Genomic DNA, 25,213 nt, shown 5'->3' with positions numbered 1-25,213 from the left:
AATTGCAAAGGACACAAGACAGATCTTAAGCCAAGATATTACAAGAAAGATGAGAAATAAAATCTCCAAATAGAAATACATTTCTTAGGTAACTATTCTACTTATATAGTGTATGCAAATAAAACCTTAAATTTGTGTTCATTGTGCTTACTTCAAACAACATTTTTTCACACTAAAAAGAGACAAAATAAAGACAAGAGTAGAAATAAAATGGAGAATAGCTTCTGCATAAAACATGCGAATAAAAACTCTTACCAATAAACAAATTGAAAAAATACATGATTTTTGCAGAAACCATATGAAATTATCGGACTCAATGTCTAAATAAGGTATAGAAATTGTCCCCTCTCCCTTCTTGGTTAATTCAAACTATTCTGAATTATTCTTATCATTACAAATGAACCTCCAAGTACTTGTATCCTTGAAGATTTCAAATAAGGAAAGTTATTTTCTATGAAAATCCAATTCTGTACTTTTGCCTTATTGTTGCTTATACCACAATATAATAAAGAAATACAGAAACTCACCTGAAAAAATTGCTGAGGATCCAGGAACTCCCATAATTCAAGTTACCTAATTCTTCTTTCTCAGACTATGTAATCTAATTCTGTTGCCATGGCCAAGACATTTTATATTTGTGATATTATACTATCCTGAAATTTCTAAAATTTATAAAAATCTTCTAATGTGGTATGATTTTCTGTGGACATGGACTCTCTCAATTGTCTGAAGTCCCGGGTTTGCAATCATATTAAAGATTTCCAAGATATAAAATTGTGTTCTATGTTTCTTGTAGGTTATGAGGCATCAAAAAAAAAAAAAAAAAGAGAGCTTTGTTCTGAGAAGCAGTGAAGTAAGTAAGGGTTAAGCACATTCACCACCAAGTAATAAGCAGCATGGTTGGACCACAGTATTCCATAATAAAAAGAGTAACACAATAAAAATTTAATCTCAGAGAATTGCTGGGAGGGGCTGAAGATAGAATTCCAGTGTTGCTCATTTCTTCATGCACTTGAAGGCTTTCAAGTAATACCACCAGGACGTTTCGTTCATGGCACAAGGCATTCATGGGATGCTTTCTCCTGGCATACTTAAGATGGAGAAGGAAGGAGACAAGTTTGGATACATTCATTTCTTCCTCTATTTAGGTGACATTTTAAAGTTTCAACAAAGAATATTTCCTTTAAAAATGTGAAAAGAACCGTGTTCTTCTTTTTTTCTTTTCTTTAAATATATGAGAAAGACAAAATCTATGAGAAAAACAAAATGAACAAAACTGGCATATTTTATGAAAGATTTATATACAGTATTCATTCTGCTGACATAAGGGCAAGTGTAGAATTATAAACTTTTTTTTAATCATAAACAAAATTAGATTTTCAAGATCATATGTTCATAACTTCAATTCCCACAAATAAAAATTTGTTCATGGAAAAATAGAGATATTTTGAATACTAAAGTCCTTTATTCAACAACACAGAAATTTCACAAAAACAACTTTACTGGGCAAATTGAATGTAGTTTTTTTTTTTTTTAGAGTTTTTTTTTTTTTACAGTTTTGTACATGCCCCATAAGTAATTTTCTTTAATAAATACACTGTTTTCCAAAACTGCTTTTTTATAATTGCACAAGCATACATACACCTTACACAAATATCTATTAGAAAATTTAATAGATGACTGCACAGTTCAGAATAGGAGAACGTTGTGAAAGGAGTACATTTTGTGGCCCATGTTCCTGAAATATCTGACTTCCTTGCCATTGTGAAAATGGAATCCCTCCTCACATAGTAGCTGTCTTTTATTCACTAGGAATACAGATCTCAGTGTGAAACTGCCAAATTTAATAAAAACAAAATCTGAAACATTTAGCTGTTACATGAGAACCAACTGTTTGATATCACTGTGAATCTAACCATGATCAAAGACCCACTACGGCTTTTTGCTGAACATGTTTGACCCTGAAGAGTGTGCTCATTTAACTGCTTTCCTTTTTTTCATTATGTGATTACAGATACTATCAGCTTAAAGACTTTATATGCTTTAGCATTAATTGTACAACCTACATGCCAGGGGTTCTAAATGAAAGGAAGGGAATATTCCTTTCTGTTAGTGATTGCTTAATACTAATTCATGGGAAGCCAACCATCTCTTGCTCCCTATAAATGTGTTTAGAAGTAGGAAGTTGGGTGTTGGGGATTAAGCAACCAGGAGATGTTTTTATACACTCTTACACTGGAGAAAGATTTTACTGTTTTCTTTCCTAAGGATGGGTACATTTCGTGTTTGTAAATATGCCTCCTCTTGTACACAGGCAGGCAAAATCCATCAGAAAGCCACTTTGGTCCGAAAGCCTGGAAAGAGGGAGGTTTGCATTATGAGGGTCTTGTAATGTTTAGGGTGCTGAGTGACAGCTGACAAGGAAATTGGTTCATTGCACTTCGTACTAACACCCCTCGTATTTTCCAGCTTGCCCCAACTGCTGACAGAATGTGGCATCTCCTTGTCTACACCTAGAGAAGGCAAGAGTCCTGTGTATGTCGACCGCTCTTACACAGCTTTTAATTTGGCTTCTCTGATATGTAATTTTTAAGTTGTACAGTCCGCCATGATCTATATTCTGTTTGCTATCTTCTGAATTTTCTTGGTACCGAATATGATACGTACAGTGAACAATTTTCAAAAGTTACATTGCATTGGTATTTTAGAATAGTGAAAAACGTAAACCTTTAAATCACTCCCTCGGGGTTATAATGATATGCTTTACAAGTTCTCAGTATATGGACTTACGGAGAAGAGAACCAAAGGGAGACTGGAAGAGTAACATCTTTCTTCAACATCACCAACGAGAACTTTATATGTACCCTACATTATATAAACAGAGTTTTACCAAAAACATAAAAATTGGGTGGTGTAAAAGAACAATGTCAAGAATAAAAACATATCAAAGAATTAAAGAAAAGCTGCACTTTTCCATTTCAATAATCAACAGATTTCCTTTCATTAAAAAAATTGAATTGACATGTAAAACACCACATCTTACAATATACAGATTCATTAGTTCTTTAAGAAAACAAACAAAAACACAACAAGACATGCAATACTAGCATGTATTTTAGACTCTCAGTACATTGTCGTGAGATCTTTACATGTTATTGTATGCCTAATGCAGCTTGAATTGACGTTTGCTTCAATTCTGTAGTAACAATCATCATTTTCCAAAAAGCAAGGCAGACTTACCATTCAAGTGTGAAAGTAAGTTTTCGCTTACTTGTAATTAATTAGCACATTGGCTTAAAAAATAAGTCAAATCAAATCAAAGTGGACAAGAAAGAACTCATATAGTTCTCATTGGTCCCACAGCAGAAACAGAAATTCTAACTAGAAACCCTCAAAGGAATATACATCAAGCAGAAAGCTATCTCAGAATTAACATACAGCACATTTTAGCTTGCGATTATTTAATGATCTTCTTGAAACATGGATAGGTGTAATATAGGATAAATTTTCCTTAAAAAGCCCATTTGACTGTAACTGGAGGCCTTGCATTCCCACTCTAGCCAGGTTCAGTCACTTGCTCTTCACACTGGAGTTTGCAGGTACCTTCTCCACCCTCCCACCTGGACTCTGATGATGAACTGCTCCTTCCGTGTTTTTTAAAATCTCCTGTCATATTATTTCCCATTCACAACTACAACTAGCCTTTTAAAATTATTAATCTGCTGGTCTTTCTAAAACTTTACAGCCCTTTTCATCACCCTTTCTCAAGTTATTTTTCTTTGCATAATCCATCTTGCTAACATTTTTCAGCAGACTAGTGGATGTCACAGGCTAAAAGAGCTGGCTAGTGGATAAAGAACAAAAGTTACAGTAACATGGCAACTTCGATACTCCATGTATTTTTGCTAAACTCTATTTTATTCCTGAAGATGTACACTGTCTTTATGATCTGGCAAGAAAAAGAAAATGAAATAAACTTCCTAGGTATCATGTTATCACAAATAAGATCTGTCCTATTGGGACAGCCTTAGGAACCTTGACTGCCATAAGAAAACCAAATCCTACGTGAAAAGGTAGCACAGATCCTGTGAAGCATTAGCTCCTTTGTATTTGGGGCTGTTTGCACTTACGGGATTCCACAGAATGTGGCCCTGCCTTCTCAGGAATGAAAGCATCAAGTGACAAAAATGGGAATGGGAGCGATGGAACATTCCACTGAGGGCCTAGGGGAAGGCCACTGGTCCAACTGGGAGGCTATGAGAAAGGAAGCTAAAAAGAGATTTAAAAGCCTCACTTTCGTGAATGTGTTTAAATTTTTTTAACTTAAAAATATATCTAGTCATGCCTCAGTGAGGGAGGTATTTATGTATTCAAATTTTAAAACAAACTACCCATTCCATAACATACATTGAATTAAAACATTTGGGTACATTTTATGAAGTGTCTCTTTTTCCTACCCCAAAAAAAAAGAGTAAAATATAAACAAACAAAAAATACATATACTCCATGTTGGGCTGAGAAAAGAAAGTCAATCGTGAATTTCTCCCCCTAAGATATGATACTTTTCTCTGTATCCTAGAAAACACTGTTTTTCTCTTTTTTAATTTATACAACTGATTCTGCATGTTCCCAACTACTCTGAGTACTCCGCCTTACAGTGCAACCCAAGACAAGTCAACTACACTAAGTATTTGGGAGGTACACCCTTCTGTACAGCTTGTTTGTAAGCAAGGCAAGTGCATAACCACTACTCTAATATAGTGCTCAAAAGATTAATTGAAACTTTCATAACACCTTCCCCTCTTACAACAATACAACTGAAGGTAATTGCTGGATGCATCATAATCTTTCAGTCTTGTAAAACTTGGCATCAAGTCTCTACGGAAAGATGCATGGCAAAACATGCCCCTGCTGTTGCTGCTTCTAGAAACAACTGGCAAAAAATATTTAAAGCTAAAATTTATTGCTCCAGATTTAACTCGCAGAACCATACTGTTGTGTACAAACTGTTAATCTCCATAGATGCTCAGACGTGATTGTCTCCTTGTGTCTAAACACACAAAATACAAGCTGCTATCTGTACAGTTTACAGTACTGAAACACATATATTTGAAAATGAAGTATAGATATGTACTTTGTAAAGATACATGATTTTACAGCAGGGGTTTACCCAAACTTATTTTTTACAGCCACTTTCAAAATAGACAACAACTTCACTAGGATAGCTAAATTACATCAAAAAAAGAATCAGTGTATCGAAAGTAAATAGACTGGCCAATTCCCCAAGCTCCCGGATTATTTTTATATGTCATTTTTCTTTTCTTTTCCTTTTTTTTTTTTTGGAAGAAACCCCTATACATAAAATGAAAATAATATCTGGATACTTTCTTCAGTGGTGGACTAAGCAGTTTCTTAAAACAAGACATTAGTTTGCCCTTCACTTCCAAATGCCTTGAAAATAAGATACACTACTGCTTTAAAAGAACCATCGGAATGCTTCAGCGCTGGGAACAGGTGTTCTCTATAAAAAAAGAGCAAGAAAACAAGTTAAGCTTTCTTTCTATGCCAATATAAAATTAGATTTTTCTCCTTTACACTTCAGCAATATTTTTAGTCAGCAATACACAACATAATGACTTGTATATTTCAACATTTAATAAAAAAATGTTCATTCTTAGAACATTACAAAATTTAGGATGTTGACTTTAATGCTAATTTACTGAATATAAAGATTAAAACACATTAGTCTAAAAAATACAGGGAACACAGCCTAGAACATGGATAACCATCAGAATAAAGGGGGAGGTTCAAACTATTAGCCAATAGTAGGAAGTCCAGCCAGAAAATCTGTATCTGCTGCATACATATGCATCCTATATAAGGTTGATATTTAGAGAATTCAGTGAGGTAATTTCTTTATTCTGGGAATTTCGTTTATGACAGGTCAACAAATATTACACTGATATTAATTCTATCATTTAACAACTCCTAATGCTAAACATTCCTACAAATAATCTAATGAGAACTATACTGACAATATATGCTACTATTTGAAAGTCTACATTTTCAACAAATTAATGTCATATGTATGAAACAAACTTATACTAGCCAATGATACTCAGTGGAGCATAACTATCTTTTTGCACCATAAAAAGACTATAGTTTTCTAAAGAGTAGTAAGTTAGCACCAAAAGTACGAGCAATCATTTTAACAAAATGCTTAGAGTTACAGTGGTTTTTGTTTTGTTTTTGGTTGTTGTCGTTTCTCGGTCAGAAAAACGGTACAGTATTGAATATTATACTATACTTGTATTCTTTAAAAAACAGAATCACATGAGAACATATTGAAGGTACCTAAGAAACAATAAGCTAAATTTTCCCATAAGGGCAAATGAAAGAGGGTTGATTTTATTCCTTAGACCAGTCCAACAATCCTGTGTAGAATACAAGATGTCTGCCAAGAATAAGTAAGTATGTAAGTTGGTATGTTGAATGTTACTAAATTACTGGGTAGGTAGAGAACACGAACACACACACGCACCTCTTATAAACACATCTTAAGACAGTGTTATAGCACTTGAATTTCATATTTCAGAAAATACATGAAAAATTCTACTCTAAGTACTCTTTAATAATTGAGGCTAGCTTTTATTTACTTTCTCACATTTGACTTATTTGGTTGACACAGTCCTACTGTAACAATGTCATCTAAAAATAAAAGTGTATTAGTTGTTGGTTAAAAATGTCCATGAAATTTAAATGAAAAAAATAACCATTTTGGAAAGCAAAGCTACTTTTCATTATTTGCACTAAAAAGAATTTTTAAAAACTTGTCCTCGCAGTCAATAAATTTCAAAAGAATGTGTAAGAACAAACTAATGATTTTTTTAAAAGTAAACTCTATTCCCAGTGTAAGTCTCGAACTCATGACCCCGAGATCAAGAGTTTCATGCTCTCCCAACTGAGGCAGCCAGGCACCCGAAACTAATGATTCTAATGCAAGTTTGTATAATGTATATACAAAAATATTTAACTTGTGAAGTATTCTCTAAAAATGCAAACAAGAAAGTCCATTATTCCTGCATAAATAGTACTTATTAATATTTTACTCCTTACTCCTCATGGTGTAATGTTTTCTTCTCTCCAGCTCACTATGAATACCTGAATCCCCATCATTTGATTTGGTTGATGAGAAAAACCCCTTTACCACTTTCCAAAATTAACTTTTGAATGATAAATGTAATTGTATATGCTCATTACATTTATTTAGTCATTATTAAAGGAAGTATATGAAGTAATAAGAAACATATTCATTCTAATATTCATGCTTTACACACACACACACACACACACACACACAAGCAGTAAATGAAAACTTAAGACGTTTATACCAGATGCTAAGCTTGCTGCCTGATGCCAACTAAGAATAAATTTTATATAAGTATGCATACTTATATAAATGTAGTCATTTTTAACAAGATAAGTTAGATCCAAACATATCCATGCAATTACAGATTCACATATGAAAAATAAACATGTGCATATATATTCATATATATTCACATTTACATGTATAGAATATGACATAGAGATGCCAATTTACTTTCAGATGCCAACTGGAAACAAGACTGTAAGTATATACTTAGATAATCTTGTATCTTGATAAACATATATGTTTATGAAGATAAACAGAAAAATGTATGGAGTACATTTTTCAAATGAGGTGAACTCCTTATGTCTTGGATACATTTTGAAATCTCTTTTCCAACTCTTTGCTCTTCCTGTGCCCCTTTCCATTACTCAATTTTATTTGCAATATTTAGAAAAAGCACTTCATAAAATGCCACCTGAGATCAAAGGTCATTGTTGTGAGGAGAAAGAAAATCACTTCTCAATGCTTGTTAGCACCAAAAATTAATTAGATAATGCAAATATGAGAAAAGCAGAGAACTGGTTTTCTTTACTAATACAACCTGTCACAAAATGTAGCACTGTGATGTGTGCATATTATTATGCATACATTGAGGCCAGTATGTAGCTCCATATATAAAGATACAGTCTACCGCTGCAGGGGAAGGGTGAAGATAAGCAGGGAAGCATCTTTTAAAAAATATTTGTCCCTTATATCAAGATTTTTGAGGTCATGAAGCCTAGAAATGATTTGTTGGGAAATCACCTAAAATGTGTGAGAAAACAGGAAAACCACTAGTGCATTAATTAGTACAAATTATCAAGGCATTCACCAGAAGTTTGAAGTCCGGTTTCTCTAAATTTTATTCCAGGGTTCAAAAAGTAACAAAACTCCTTAGTGTCCCATAGGCCACACAAAGCAGAAGATGTATGCCCAACCTCCTGCCCAATTTCCACTGGGCTCAGTGGAAATTTACTTTACTCCTGGACTGAGTTCTTTTTGGTCAAGATGGGGAAAACAACATTGTTTGCGTTCACCCATAAAATATTGGTTAAATAATAGGTTTTTTATTAAGTCTGTACTAATTTGGGGACACATCTTCCCTATTCCTGCCAACTAATGAGGTCATCTTTGTTAGAGGACTTTTATTTCAAATGGTGTGGGGGCTCAGCACACCAACGTGGAGGATTAAGCACCCTGACCAGCTACCTTAGGGTTATATAAATTCAACAGTCCCAGCTGGGGAATCACACTCTTGATGAGATTACAGCGACTTTCTGGATCTCCGTGATGCTTGCAGGAAATCGTTATCCTGAGTGACAGGAAAGCCAGATTCCCCAGGAAGAGAAGGGGGCGGGGAGGTAAAGAACAGAATGGAGTTGATCAGCATTGTTGAAGGCAGCCTTCACTGCTCATGCAGGTGCAAACACTGACATACAGCAGCCTGCTCCCAGGAGCCCTAAGCCCTCGGTTCTCCTTCCCGTATTGCTGTAAAGCATGGTTTTCCAGAGCATTCATCCCTACAATAGCCAGAGCCATATACCGAAGACCTGAAACTAATGAGCTTAAAGGCATGACTTCTGTTTCCCTCCTAAATAACTTTAAAAAGTAATGATATTTCCCTGTATAAGATATATAAGAATTTGTATAAGGTATATAAGAATGATATAATCCAAGCCCAAGTACAGTTTACACATGCTTTTAAAAAAATGAAGACAAAAGTTATCAATATGTCTCCAGCAGAGGTATATTTAATTTTTGTTAAATCAACCATGAAGAAATAATTAAACAACCTAAAATAAACAAAAATCCCCAAAGCTGCCGCCTAAGGAATTTGGGTATTTTTCTTTTTTGGTGCCTGCTGAGCAGGTGGTATCTTCAGGTTGAGGATGCATCTACACACTCTTGTGTAAAATATGGCAAGTCGGATAAAAATTCACCTCCTGAAAGCTGCAAAACGATATCTACATTTCCCTCTATATAAAGATAGGTGGGATTGGCTATTCATATTTAGATACAATATGTAAAGCGTGGCACTAAACAAAACTCATTTTAATAAATCCAGACATGAACTTTCAAAGGGCAAATTAAAGACAACTCGATGCTGAAATCTTCTTCAGAATGTATAAGGCTACGCAAATTAAGATAATAATGATGACATCTAAAGTTAAATATATCTTTCCAATATTTCTTCATATACTTTCTAATCCAAAAGTCGTGGTGATTCCCCTAGGCCTTCAGAATTCTACTGTGAAACAGGATGCTTCTAATACAATGATTTCCAAGCTGCAGTCAGTACTTTGGGCTACCATTATTCTTAAGCTAATCAAAAACAATTTCCGGTTTTTCCCTTTATTATTAAAGAAACGGAAGTCATCCAATCATTTTCTGATTCTCATGTAATGATGTGAAGTATGCTTTTTCCAATCAAAAGCAAAGCAATATCAAACTGTAGTTAGCCGATACAGCTTCGTTCAAACTCTTCTGAAATAGTGTTTTCCTGTGAGGAGTCCCCTATAAGTTTCTTAGGCTCCAATCACCTAAGACCTTGAAATTGGAGCACCTCACAGCATTTGATTGACCCCTTCACGCTAGAACTTGAAAACCTCAATGAACCACTGAAATTTCACAATAGAAAGTACGTGAGTATTACAAAAGATAATAGTAGGTACCATTGTTTGCCTTTAGATATTTGATTATATTTTGTTTTGGCTTCACATGAAACTTTAAAACTTTGGAGTATTTTGCATGAACAACAACAAAAGATTCTGGTGAAAAAAACTACTTGTTTTTTTTCCTGATTTGATTCACAAAGAATGCTAAAACATCAAGTTATATAGGTTCTCAATTTTTTTACTGACAAAACTTCAAAACCTACTTGGAGAAATGGAAAATTGTATTATATATACAATATTGTGACTGTGAATACACACATATGCACATTAATACAAATCTTTGGATAGTTAATAATTACGATCTAAAATGATACCTAGGAAATGTTAGAGACACCCCAAAATGCTTTTAGCAGAAATATTTTCTATATCCTATTTATAATTAATATATTTTAGAAACCATAGACCAGTACTCCACTAATTTTACTAGAATTATTAGCAAGCACAAGTATAGAATAGGTCAGTAAATCCGAGAGAACAATTAATTTATGATATAGGATGATCTCACAGTCCAATAATTTGTTATTATAATAAAAAAACAGCTTTATATTTTAATACCTCAATTAAAAATATATAAATTAATATAAACACTTTCTACTTTTTAGATTACACCCTACTTTCTTTTTCTATCCTATTGTAATATATATGTCATATACATTATGTAATATATATATGTGTGACAGATATCACATGTCATATATATATTGCACATATATCACATATGTGATATGTATCAGATTAATTCTTCTCATAATTCAGATTCATCAATCATATCATTGTATAAGTATTTGTATACTCACATTTTATTTTGGCCATTATCCAGATGTAAACTAAAAATATCTATCAAAATTACCACTAACTGGAATATTAGACCCCTCTCTAAAAGAGAGAAAGCACCAAATAGGTAACTGCGTAACTTTTACGACCCAGTTTTTTGGAGGCCTTAAATAAGATTATAAGGAAAACTCTAGTCTTTGGGTTTTCAAGTTGACATGCATGGCCAGGATTTCTCTGATTAATGGTGGAGAACTGTCAATGGCTTTCTCATTAGTAACCATTCTCTGTGGACTGTTCCCCTGCTACACTTCCCACTTTGCCAAAAGAGAGCTCCTCCTCCTCCTCCCCCTCCTAGATGAATACCAGCCCCCTCGCCATCACTACTGTGATGGCATGATTTTGGGCAATGATAGCATGACTTGAGACGATAAACCCAGCTAACATTTGCCGATGGAAAGATGAGTTTATATATTATGTTATACAGATGCTAAGTCAGGTCAATATGCTGGTAGAGCCAGTTAGGAAAACAACTGTCTAAAGGAGAATGTGTGTGTCTAAAGGGTAGGAATGGGTTGGTAGGAAGGAAAGTAATAGCTTACCACCGTGATTTACATGAGTCCGAAAGTGGTCAAAAAAGGTGCCCACTTTTGGCCCTAGTATCTAATGAACTACTTTATTGAGGCAATTCTTGTGATTAATGTTATGTAGAATTATATTTCAACTAATTTTGGTAAGAACACTTCAAATCACATCATTCTAACAAATAAGTAAATTTATTGTATGATAAATGAGTTGTTTAGTGATTAAAATGTTCTTGGACATATACAAATAAACTGTAATGGGATGATACCAGGGTAAGCCGAAAGAGGAAAAGTGTTCAGTGATCCACCAATTAAAAAGGTGTTTTTGAAAAATTATTTTATGCAACATTTTTAACCCTATGTTAAAGGTTCTTAGAGGGAGTGTGAAAGGAAATTAAATTGAGATTAAAAAGCAAAAATTAGATTAATAACATCAATACTGTCAAGAATGATTAGAACAGAGTCAATTCTATTTATATGTTCCATGTGTTTATATTTATGACTATATACACAAATACATACGGTTTTATGATAAATGAATCTTAATCAATCTACCTACCTACCTACCTACCACTTATCTATCTATCTGGCAGAGACAGAAGTTAGATAATTCTATCTCCCCTCAAAGTCACTCCACTAATCCTGTTTAATGCAACAATGCCTTTAGGTGAGATCATTGCTAATCAGCTATTGAAAAACCACCAGCATTCTTTTTGTGATAAAGTTGTTGGACAATTTTGAAAATTTTGGTTAATTTTAAAGCAGACAGTGAACTGTCTTGTTCTTTTACTGAAGAGAAGAAGAAATATTCTTGTAAAATGTGAGGAAATGGGAGGCCATAAAAAATATTAAGAGGTGACATTTTAAAATTATCAAAGCTATGATTTAGACAGTCTCTAACATGTATTCAAATTAAATACAATAGTTACACCAAACCTCCATAAGAAATTCAAATTACAGTCCTTCTCTTTGAATTACTATAGATCTGAGAATTTGAGAAATACTCATTTTTTATATTATATAAAAAGTGAAAATAACTTAAATAAAAATTTTTCTCTTAGGTTAAGTTCCTTAGCACCTTGGATGTAGTCACTGGACTTCATTTGGTTTAGAATCCTCTGTGACAAAATTCCAGCCACTTCGATAGACCCAGCCCAGAAACCAAAGCATGTTTTATGTCCATGAATTTCTTAGGGGAATTTAGAGTAAATTCCAAACATTTCAGTCATTAAGATGTTATCATCAAAATAATGTACTTGGTTAAAAACTATACTTCTGAAAATAACAGGTAGCTTTTGCAGTATTTCTTAAAAAAATTTGTTTTAAATAATTGTAATTCAATTGTAACTGCCATCACACCAAATGCCCAAATTCACAATCACTCTAAGTTTCTGGTCTCTCTCATTTTTTTTTAAATAATAAAATTAAAAGGTATATAATCAACAATTATTATAATTTAACTTTATCAAGTTATTACATGTCACCTAGCTCTTTAGAAATATATTTTGGCTTATTTCCCTCATTAAGAGGATATATACTCTTAAGCATTCTATGCTACCATGAAATCAGCATATCTTGTGCTAGAGCAAGTTCTCAAATATTTAGATTCAAATTTCTCCTCAGAGAATTTCCATATACTACTTCTTTTTCTATGAGTATTTTGTACCCCATCTTTGTGCAAACATATCCACCTTCCCAAGGTTAACTAACTAGCAGAGTCAATTAATAAGCCTAACCTTTTTTTCAAGCATAGAATTTGTAAGATGTAGTGATTAATCATCTTCCATTTTTCTGGAGTCTTTTCTGTAAGTGCATTCCGTATTTTCCAGGAAATTCTCTATATAACCACTTAAAAATTAGAGGTATTTTGGAACAATTAGTTGTTTATAGGATGGCCTCTATCTCCCTAAACACCATCGCTAATTTGGAGCATTGGCTTTTCTACATTTCTAACTGAAGACTAACTGAAGACCTGAGTGAATTACTCTTAAAGAGAAATGAGAAGGGGGTGGGGGTGGGAACTAGTTTCCATGAAACTACTTTTTCCGCTATGGTAAATGAAAAGAAACAATGTTGAAGAGTTCTAGTAGGTCTAAGCCCAGACTCAGGGCATCTTGCCAAAAATTTTGAGCCTTTGTTTCTACCAATTTCTTATTTAAACCAGACTCAAGAAGATGACCTTGCACATGACAATCCTTTCTACCAATATGCTCCTTTCTCGTTTCTCTTGGATCTGTAACACTACACTCTGCCTGACCTTCCTCCCTCCCTCCCTTCCTTCTTTCTTATTCAGGTCAAACAAGGATTTCCACTACTCTGTAAAAATGTACTTGAAATAACAAGTCATACTGTAGATTCTCAGTATGTTCAAATGTTCAAGGCAAGTATTCTTTTTTTTCTTATTCCATGAAAAACTCTACTAACAGAAAAAACTTAATAGTACACCACATAATCACATGGGGTAACCAGGCAGAGATCATCAATAGCAACCTGTATTTCTTATCTAGGTCTGGGAAGAACTAAGCCAAGGATGCATCAAGGAATCCCAAGGCTTTTAAATAGGTATGAGACTGCTCCCGGAGCAATTATATCACTTTAATTCAATTATGTCATTTTACATGTGTCCACTTCTTGGCCTGAAAGTTAAAAATGTAAGTAGGGAACTAAGTATCTTGGATGAAGGACTAAGATATAGAGTTAGGGATTTAGATGGGTATTGCAAAAGGCAGAAATAAAGAAAAGTTTAAGTTTCTTAAACAAGTGTCTGTGTGTGTGTGTAAACATATATGTATGTATATATCCACAGAGCTTACCACAAATCTTAGAAAATAACGGTTCCTACCTAAAGATTAGTCAAACTGAATTGCATTTACCCAGGGCTACGTGCTTAGTAACATACCATGTATTCATGAACATACAGCATAGGTACAGACCTGCCTAGGAGAAGTAAAGACCCACTATTTATAGAAATACATTTAAATTTTACTCTTTATCTTGTTAACATTGTTCCATTTACAAATATAATTTCTTTCCTCACTACAGACTCGTTCAATAGTGTTGTTGCTGTCACTAAACTAGTGTTTTTCAAACTTTTTTGACTGCAACCAACACTTAGAAATACATTTTACATAGCAGCCTAGTACATGCATACACATACATTTATGTATACATACAAACTGAAACAGAAGTTTAACAATATGTACTCTTACTATATGTGCTGCACTCCTATATTTTATGTTCCACTCTGTTCTGTTCTACTTTCTGAAAATCCTTGTGGTAAGCCAACACATGGGCCACTAATGTTCTGTCACCTGCAGTTTGAAAAACACAGCTCCACGCCACACAAATAACATATTCATGTGAAGAGAATCACAGGAGGAAAATCCAAAAACCACTCCACTTCATAATGAATTTAACTCTATATAGCAGCCCTACTTAAAAGATCCAATTTGTATTTCCTTTGGGACAGAAAAGGCCAGTGTTCTCTATTTTGTTTTTCATGGATGAAAATTAGAGCATGCAATGTATTTAATGTTTACTAGAAGATTCCACATCTTCTCACTTCTCATCCCTCTACGTACAACTGAGAATTTTAGCTCTTTCTTTATTCTTGACTCCGTTAAAACCATCACTGGTCTCATTTAACCGACACACAAGAACACTTCCCATAGACGTCTTTCCCTACCAGTTACATTCCTGCCACTGATTCACCAGCAACCGTAATCATCATTTCCACACAATTAAATTTATATGGTCTTTCTTTTAAAATGTATTTCATCTCTTTTCACCCTGTAAGGTTTTGGAGAAAATATATCTTCTCTGGAATTTGCCAGATTTGCTGAAATACACAGAAATGCCCATGAGTCTTCATGATCTATAAACATATGCCCCTTTTCCCTCTGGTCCTCCTAGATCTCTATCCTTTTGAGTCTATCAATCATCCAAGTTTTGGGTTTTTGGTTTTGTTTTGTTTTTTTTTTTTTTAAGTCTTTGGGCAAGAAACAGCACTTTCAGCAGAGTTTTCCCCAGTTTGATACTTGTTCACGTTCTCAAGAATGTCCTCTAAAGTATGAATTTAGATGCAGAGGAGATCCAAATGGGATCCCATTTTCCACCCATCTTGGAAGCATTCTCTTTTAGTTACACTTTGGAATTATTCTACCAAATGTTTCAAAGACATAAGTAAAAATAATAACATCAGCTATAACACAATCTGTTTTCCCTGTCTCTGATTCAGCTGCCACTCCACTGAACTTGAGCTTCAGCTCTGACTCCCAAACCAAATATATTGAGTGAAGTCATAAAAATATTATCTTCCCTCTTTTTATACTTTCCACTCTCTGCAAAACTTCTATATCTGCTGAAGGAAAGCAGACATCCATATCCTGTCTTGACGAAGTTCCTTCTAGATACTGCATTGCATCCTGACCTGAATATTCCTTTCTCCTTGGTTTTTAATGCTTTCTGGATTAGTATTCTAAATCTTTTAGGGCTTATCACTGTTGTTGTTTCTTTCCCCCCCAAAAAAACCATTAGCCTTTTCTATTATTGCTCACTAACTTTCTTCATTTCATAAATACCCTCTCCTTATTAAAAAAAGAAAGCTCTGCATAGTTACTTTACTTTTTATTTTTATCTCAAAATGTGTATCTACCTGTTTTACTCCCCACACACCTATCTTCCAAAACAAAAGTAACTCTAAAATTTTCCAATATTTATTAAATATGTTCTCTAACTAGAATTCATATACATTTAACCATTCTTTCTTACAATGATTTTCTTAAACTAATTCACATTTAGAATAACTCCCCGTGTCTGTCCAAATAAGAAAATAGTAGCCAAAGGAAGGTGTTGTGTTAAAGTCAATCTCTCTCTCTCTCTCTCAAAAGTTATAGAAATTAATGGCAGTGGTGTGTCTTTGGTGAGGAAGGAGGAAGAGCATTAATTTATTTAACCTGGCTCACCACACTGATTGACTTGATTAGGTAATTTGTACACTTTTCCTGGGCATTTGGCAGTGCAAGTACAAGAACAAGGAAAACTCGTTTATCAGGTTTATCTCTTTCCACGTGAAATCAAGCCAGATATTTGGTGAACTGGATGATTAAAGCAAAAATTCAGAAAACACAAACCACAACATAGTCTATCTGTGCTTTAATTTCTGAAAACTATAAGTAACCTGTTGGTGGATGGAATTATCTGTAAACATAATTGTCTTATTCTCTACTTTTCATTGAGGACTTTAACATAGGAATGAGAAATTGCATAGCCTCTTTCATTATACAAAGTACACTAACCTACGTACAGTATCAAAAAGTTGTAAGCTAACGGATACTATTATCCCCATTCTATAGATGAGGAAACAAAGTTCAGAGAAGTTATGCTGATGTACCTAATTTCAACTGTAAGTTACCTGATACTATTAGCTCTTCCCATAACCCATCATCAGAATGTGGCCATATGGCCCACATATAATTTTTAATTATAAAAGAAATGAAAAGCCAAGAAACTAGGAGTACTTTCCTAATATAATTTATATTTGGTTTTAAATCAGCCAAAGAAATACATCTTTAGTGTTACTTTTTTTTTTTTAAGAATTTTTGCTTTGCCACTCGCTATTAAGAAATGTAATGTGAAATAAATGCATTAAATATTAAGAAAAAGAAAAACAACAAATTTAACAGGCTCACTCTCATACCTGGCTTTGGATTCTTATGCTGTTAAAATAAATTAAGAGAAAGCCCCGAAGTTTCACAGAGGAAAAAAATATTTCTCATAATGTTTTAGAGTAGAAGTTAACAAGCCTGCTGGGATCCTTTTAGCCCCTGCAGAGCTAAGTCTTCAACATTATTAAATGGCTGTCGCATCTGAAGTATGGTGTAACATAACTCAATAAACAACAGAAAACATATGATGCTGAATGGAGGGAGGCTTTTCGATTACCGTGCAGAATAACTGAGTATCAGGACAGGTGTTTGTATGTGATGGAACAAGATATGACTGAAGGATAAACCATCCCTGTGCCCCTCCCCCAAATATTTTGAAACTCTTAAGGATAATAGCATAATGCCAGACGAAGAACTATGTTAAGAATGAGCAGAAACACTACAACACAAGGAACAGAATTAATGCATATGTAGAATCTTCAAAATTTACACTGATGACAATAAAAAAATCCTTGAAAACAAATTTTTGTAAAAAATGGTATTTTCTAGAGTGTTCTACGGCCCCTACCAAGATCATCTACATTCTAATCAGTGACTGAAAATCATACATAAAAATGAAAAATTTTACCATTATTTTGGGTTCATTTTTGCTTTTTAAAGATTAACTTAAAAATAAAGGAAAACTAAAAGAAAAGTAGTCCTTTATCCAACTTAGATATTTACGTGGGGCTTCCTTTCAACAAATGTTGAATTTAACCTGTTAATTTGATTAGGTATTTTTATGCAATGAACACATTAGATTAACATTCTGTATAATGTGAGGAAAAATACATGTAAAAAAATGGAAGCATATCCACTCTTGTGAAATTTATTGGATAGTGGGACATTTTGTTACGCTTTTTCAAAGCAAAATTAAAAGGTGAGTTGTTTCCTGGTAAAAATGAACTATGTATTCAGATAATCTAACCAACTGAGTTCAAACAGTTCTAAGCACCAACTACTTCAAAAGAGTTTTTAAAAACACACTTCTGCAGATGCAAATAATTTCATGTTTTACTCGTGTATCCAGAAAGAGTATTCCACAGGGTTGCCAGGATCACCCTCCCCACAGATCCTCAGTCCCCAACCTGGCAAACTAGAGCCAATGTGGATGAAACACCCACCCTTCTTCCACTCCTTTCCAGTTTTAGTCTTACAGACTAGCTGATTAATTTGTTCTGTATTTGCCAATCTGTAAGTCTGACTATAGAAAACCCCTAACTGTTCACCCAGGGTATCAAGGAACTAACCAAAATAGGCAGCAATACTTCAGTCATCAATTCAGCAAAAAGTCTAAAAAGTCAAGTAACTTTTATTTTCCTAATCACTAGACACACCTTTCATTCTTATTTAAAATGTACGATATTTTTATCTGATTAGTCTAAAAGTTGTCATTGTTGATTTGTTCTGATTGGCTTTCTGATTGTTTATTTGTTTGTATTTTATTTGAATGACAGTTGAATTTCAAACAAACTTTCTTAGAGGATAACTTACACATGGATTTTAATTACTTTTATTTTACTATTCCTAATTGCCATGCAAAACATGGCTTAGAATTTACATGATATTTGCATGGGTGGGGGTATTATTTTCATTTAGGAATTATTAAAAACGTATGGTCCTTTTAAAAACAACCTTGACTACCTTGTATTACATGTAGTGATAGAAGGAAAATCTCTCTGGATTTGTATTACAGCTTGATGCCTTGACTACAAATCTACTTGATTTTAGTCAAAGCTAAACTTTTCTGAACTCTTTTCTTATCATTTATGAAACTCAGGATCTTTTTTCCTACGTTATTTCTATATTACACTCTAGTGTTAATATACTATGATTTTGTTTGAATTAATTGACAACTTTCCTCTTTCCCTTTGATAGTTACATATTTGGATTTGAGAATAAAACAGAAATTTACATTTTTATACTGGCATGTTTTTGATTTTTGAAACTAAAAATTGAGAACTCATTTTTAAATCGTGATATAAAATGACAAACTGGTGGATGTTTCAATTTAAGATATGAAACATCTGTGTTTACCTATACATTTTTTTTTTAAAGTCACCAAACTTCAAAAACTTATAACACGTTCAATTATTGACCGGTTTCGTTAACTATATAGATGCTAAGTTTGAAGGACACATCTATTTTACATATGGTCTACAAATAAATTTCTTTGGAAGCAGGTACCATCTTCCTTGTAGACAATGCTGTGTCCAGAATTTTACGACTGCCCTTTGTGTGGTGGGGGCCCTTAGAACTTAATAGCATATATAAAGAAATGTGTCCCTCCTCCCCTAAAACACTCTTCAAAAAATCAAGTTATCAAGTTTGGGGCAATATTTGGGTGTTTCCCACCAAACCCCTTAGTAGCTCAATCTAACTAGTTGGCCTGTATGTTCAGTAGATAAATGTTTTCAATGAGAGAAAAGTTTTAAAAGAAAAGAAAGAGACTGAGATTGTCCTTTTCCTTGAGGTTTCAGTTTCTCTTCACCATAGTCTCTTCACTATAAGGTATCCTTTTAAAGTCCTTCCCTCCAGCTTGTGGTGGCAGCGGGTAACTTAGAGCTGAGAGCCAAGGGTGGGGGCAGGGAAATCTCCTGAGGTGCTGCTTACTAATGTAATTCCATAAATCAGCTAATGGGAGAGAAACCAGATCTGTGTGGTCTCTAATGCTGTCCCACAGAGATCAATCATGTCACCTGAACAATGTTCAGGGACTAAGAGGCTGGGGTTGCCCGTGGGACAATTCTATCCCTTGAGCCATATCGGGTTGGGATATTTTAAAAAGTTAGATCTTCATATCAGAAATGTAACTGCTGCGAATATGAAAACTGAAGGACTGATTACCTATGCATGAGACAAAATGCTATTATGTAACTTATTATCATAATGCATAAGCACATGTTTATTAAAATCTCTCAATTTAATATTGATCATTTAAGATGCAAGTTTTTAAAATAAGTTTTGTTGCAGAAAGGGCATACAGTATTTGTAATAACTGCTTTGAATAATTAGTGACATTTTTTAATGTAGTAATTGATTAAATGAACAGTGTTCTATGCAAATATACAGTGCATAGTATCATAGAAAAACTAAATTTGTTTTATGTGCATTGTTATCTTATGGAATATTATCAAGGAGGTGGTTTTATAAATATATTTCCAAGGCATTAAGATGCTCTTAACGTGACACTAAGCAGGAAAATGTGAAAATAAGTAACGCTGTTCTAAAAGGAATGCCAGAGGGGAGGCTTCAAAAAAAATGTGGGCAAGAATCCCAACACATCCATGTGAGTCTGTCTTAATTTCAGTTTGCTCACCCTGAAAATCTGATTAAACCTCCAGCCTTTGGGATGAGAATAAGTCAAAGGAAAGAAGGACACATGAGGCTTGAAATGATAAATAAGAATATAACTAATGATTATGATGCAAATATTAATCGGTGTCCACAATTTAAAGCCAACAAATACTAGTTACTGACCTTAAACCTGAAGTCCACAGGTATTATCCAAAATGAATCCCCAAATCATCGTCCTCAGCTAGGGAGTCTATCCAATCTCTAAAACATCTCCACAGATGATGATAACTTACAGGAACCAAATTAGAGAGGGAAGCAGGTCAGCAGGGGACTTTTCACCGACCAGCAAACACTGCTCCAGCTTTGGTTCCGTCATGTAAACCCTGTCACTCTGACATGAATCCAGCTGCTTCCCTACAACCACAACAGTGTGGTTGCACATGTAGTGAAGGCTGCCATTGCCTTTTTAAAATAATCTAGAGAGAATCTTAGCCAATTAAAAAAATGAAGCAAAACAACCCCCCCAACCCCCCCCCAAAAAAACTTTTTCTTTCTGCCAAATAGCACTCTACTAACAATCTTAGCCTTGAGCCATGACCCATTCTCTGGTAGGAAGGGGTATGTTTTTAGGAAAACATCTTCAGAGAGTTCTACAAAGACAGAAATGTGTTTCCCTTCTCACCCACACCCCATTTTCTGAAGATCAACAGAACTTTTGTGCACTTGGATTAAAAAAAAAAAAAAAGAGCAAAAGGTAATACTATGGGATCATATGTGATCAAAATGTCTAAGGAATTTAAGCATCACAACAAGTTTGTGGGAAAACTATCCAAAGGAGGAAAAAAAAGGAAATTTGTGGAGTTTGTCTAGACTGATAAATCAGCATAGAAACTTGTGCAGAAAACCTATTGGTAGCCACACTAAGCTCCTTCAGAGCGGTTATTTACTAAATAAATCAGAATTATTCAGTGGTCTTACCCACTGCGTAACCTAAATCAGGATGCAGGGAGTGCCAAGGATCTAGCTGCAGATGTGGCCTACTAGCAACATGAAATCTGTAATTCTAGATACTATACAGTTCAAGTGGAAAAATAAAAGCCATCTAGTCCTTATCAACTGGGCATTAACAGGAAATTTTAGTATGAACTGAATTTTAATTTCCCATGGGTCTTAGAGACCTAGAGGTAAGTTACAACAAACCAATCCAGAAAACAGAATTCAAAAACTAAAAACGAATTTTTGCCACCTAGCAAAAAACAGGGACCTGCATTTTTATAATTGCTATTATCTTTGTTCAAGCAGAGTTGTCAAAAGACGTGTAATAAACCATCCTGGAGTAAAGTCAAACTTTCGACAAAGAGATGGGTTTTCTTAAAAAGAGGAATACATGTAATATTTTGATGGAACTGATCACAATCAATAATGATATCAATATAATACTGGGGTTTTTTTGAATCCCAAAACGCTATTTGCTTTGTATATTAATAAAACTTAAAAAAAATCTATTATCTTATTTGTGTTCAAACCTCCAACAAAATTCTTTAATTTCCCTTTTTTTTTTTTTTTTAAATCCTTTCAAAGACCAGTCCTTCATGGAGAAAACTCCTTTAAGCAGTGCTCACAATTTTTAAAAAGAATGTACAAGTGCCCCCCTGATGATAACTTGTGAGGGCCAGTCTCCATTCTATAATCCAGCCCATAGAATATTCCCAAATGCTAAATCCACCACTTACATTCTCAAGTATATATGAACATCCTGCCACCTACTCTGTAAATGATATCAAGGGACTAAATATGATTACTTGTCCATACATCTTTGCTAAACATGCCACTAAAATCATTTACCTATGATTGTACATTTTTCCCTTTTTGTTTTGATCACATCACCACATGAAATTTCCATCAAACACATCACTCTTTGTATTTAACATAATTAGAAGCCTAATTTGACAATTACTTTAGTGACAATCAGTGCATTGTCAGATTTAAGGACATACAGGAAAAGGAAATTATTATTGACCATCTAGAGTATCAATCAAAACTGTGCTTGGTTTATAGTACCATTTTGTGACCACAAAATGATTACTTCGTCAAATGTAGAGCCCAAAGGAAATATTCTTTGGTAACCAAATTTTAGTAATCATTTGTGAGACTATGTAAAACAATTCTTAAATAAAATTGCCATCACCTGTCCGAAATGAACTAATTTTGTCCCTTGATTCTAAGTCACATCCCCTTAAAAATTGCAGGTGGTGTTCAGCTTTCTATATTATTTCTGCTTTCTCAAAATTACCAGATATGCAGAAAATGGGAAACAGAAACATTTTTATCATGGTGAAGTGAACAATTATTCTAGAAGGGGGTAGAACACCCTTTTGAATCCATGTTATTTCAGCTTCAAAAATAACTGTGTGTGCGTTTTAATGGAAACATAGGCTTGTGCGCCACAAATGGTGTCCTCACTGTTATAACTGGGCCACTGATAAGTCTTTTAGCCAATAAAACTATATAAAATGTGATGTGTCCCATCCTTTGGGCAGAGATGCTTTTAAAACTAATACTAAGAGGGAGGGGTCATATTAAACCGCGAAGGGGCATTTTTGAGCATATTGAATGTGAAACTTCTGATTTTTTAAACCGATTACATTAGTTTACCACCTCAGATAAAAAGGAGGGGCGCACCCCCATCTGGAGGCCAGTTCCACGCGAAGTGCAGCTGGGGAGGGTGGTTGAGAGGCCGAGCCCTCGCAACCACCTGCAACTGTATCTTACAGCCTGAATGAAGCTTCAGGAAAGGGGTACTGCATCTTCAAGCCAGACAAGAAGCCCTGAAGGGGAGAAGAGAGGGGAGTGAGGAGGGAGGGGGGTAGACTGGGAAACAAGAAATCATCTCCTCTGACCTCTAGCGAAGTGCCAGGTTTTTTCTTTAGCTCTTCACATTTTCTAAATTTGCAGATCTGGTGTCCCGTTTTGCGGTTCCTGCAACTGCTGCAGACGCCACAGTTGATGAGCCTCTTGCAGGGCACGCAGACCCCACACCTTTTCCTCTTCTTCTTGGCCGGGTTGGCTCCGCTAGCTCCCCCTGAGGAGGACGAGGAGGAGGAGGAATGATTCTGCGGGCAGTCTGCCAGATTGGCAATTTGAAACGCACTGTCTGTGACGGCTGCTGAGGCTGCTGCGGGGGAGTGAAGGGCTGTCATGACGATGACCCCTGGAGGTAATGAGATGCCCCCTAAAGCCGGGATAGCGGAAAAAGTCCCCACGCGCTCGGGGAGATTCATTATCTCTGCTTCAGCAGCGCCGCATTTGAGCTTGTTCATGCATTCCCCCGCCAAAGGTCTGCAGTGTTCAGGGGATAAGGTGGAGAGGAAATTAGTATTTGCCATTTGCAACGACGGCTCTGGCGGGCAGCCAGCTTTCCCCAGCCTCTGGGAGTCGTTTCGGTGGTGCATGCTGGTCCTGCTGCCGCCGCCGCCGCCGCCACCGCCGCCGCCGCCGCCGCCACCGCCGCCGCCGGCGGGGAGGATTGCCGAGGAGGAGGCGGAGGAGGAGGCGGCGGCGGAGGAGGATTTCCTGCCGCCCCCGCCGCCCCCGCCACCGCCCCCGCCGCCCCCGCCGCCGCCGCCCCCGCCGCCGCCCCCGCCCCCGCCGCTGCCCCAGAGCATGGCGGTGGCGGCGGCGGCGGTGGCCGCGTTGTCGCAGTTCCAGGGGGACATGCCGATGCGCGCGGCGGCCGCGGCGGCGGCGGCGCTGCTGGGGAAGATGGGGGTGGTGATGCGCGCGATCTTGGCCGCCTGCGGGAAGGCGCCCCCGTTGGTCTTGTAGAAGGAGGTGGCAAAGGAGCGGTAGCGCTCCATCTCCGAGTTGTAATCCACAAGGCTGTTCAGGGCCCCCTCGGGCAGGTGGCTTTCCTTGGGCAAGCCCGGGGCCTCCGGGCTCGGCCCGGGCTCCACGCAGACATTGGTGTTCATGGTGCAGGGGGGGAAGAAGGGGTGCAGGGTGGAAGTGGGGACCGCCTGGTCCGACACCTGGGTGGGAAAGGGGGGAAGGTGGGGGGGAGGGAAGGGGGTGATGGTGGTGTTGGGGTGGGGGCCGAGGCGGGAGGGGAAAGTGGGTCCGGATGGGGAGAGCAAGGTGAGGACTGCTTTATTCCTCTCTGGGGCGCATTTCCACAGACGGTGAATTCCCAGGCAGCGTCTTCCTTAGCATTATCCTCCAACTGTTACAACTAAAATAAAGAAAGTCATTCCAACGAGCTGCACGAGGAAAAAGATGAAAAATAAATAAACAGCCTCCCTCACTACCCCACCGCAGACACTGAGAGCTCCCACATTCTTCGTCAGGTCGTTTGCATGACAATCATCAAGACGTGACCCCCCCACTCCCCCCCCCACGCTCCCAACCCACTCCCTCCCTCCCCACAGCACACCACAGCTCCTCCCCCCTATTCTCATAACCCTCCAGAGAAAATGTATTAATAGCCAGGATACCCGGGGAAAGAGGAAAGAAGGGGGTGACAAATGCCGAGGGAAAAGGGCAATTGGAGTGCTAAAGACATGCAAATCAGGGGTGGGAGGGCGATACTACCTATAAGCAGAGGGCATTTAAACATTATGAAATGTGTGAACAAGTGCTGCCTGGGCATGCAAATGCTGTAAAGTAGAAAACAGCTATGGCCCTATGAGGAAAATGAACAGGAAATTAGCAAATGAAGTACTGAGAAAGTCTACAATACATCCGAGTATAAACTGTAAGCAAACACAATACAAC

General features: G+C 36.2%; 1 protein-coding gene across 1 annotated transcript; it reads right to left on the bottom strand.

The window, feature by feature from the left end:
* Window positions 1-1,443: 1,443 nt before the first annotated feature.
* CXXC4 (CXXC finger protein 4) lies at window positions 1,444-24,699 on the bottom strand. Its single transcript, XM_006732586.3, has 2 exons — window positions 23,344-24,699; window positions 1,444-5,521 (listed from the first exon to the last, which is right to left on the bottom strand). Exons 1-2 carry the CDS (start codon window positions 24,412-24,414, stop codon window positions 5,477-5,479), a joined length of 1,116 nt encoding a protein of 371 aa, XP_006732649.2. The 5' UTR covers window positions 24,415-24,699; the 3' UTR covers window positions 1,444-5,476.
* Window positions 24,700-25,213: the final 514 nt, after the last annotated feature.

Source organism: Leptonychotes weddellii, chromosome 2 (genome assembly GCF_054177405.1).
Source record: "Leptonychotes weddellii isolate Sample4059 chromosome 2, ASM5417740v2, whole genome shotgun sequence".
NCBI lineage: Eukaryota > Metazoa > Chordata > Mammalia > Carnivora > Phocidae > Leptonychotes > Leptonychotes weddellii.
This window is presented reverse-complemented; position numbering and strand designations above follow the sequence as displayed.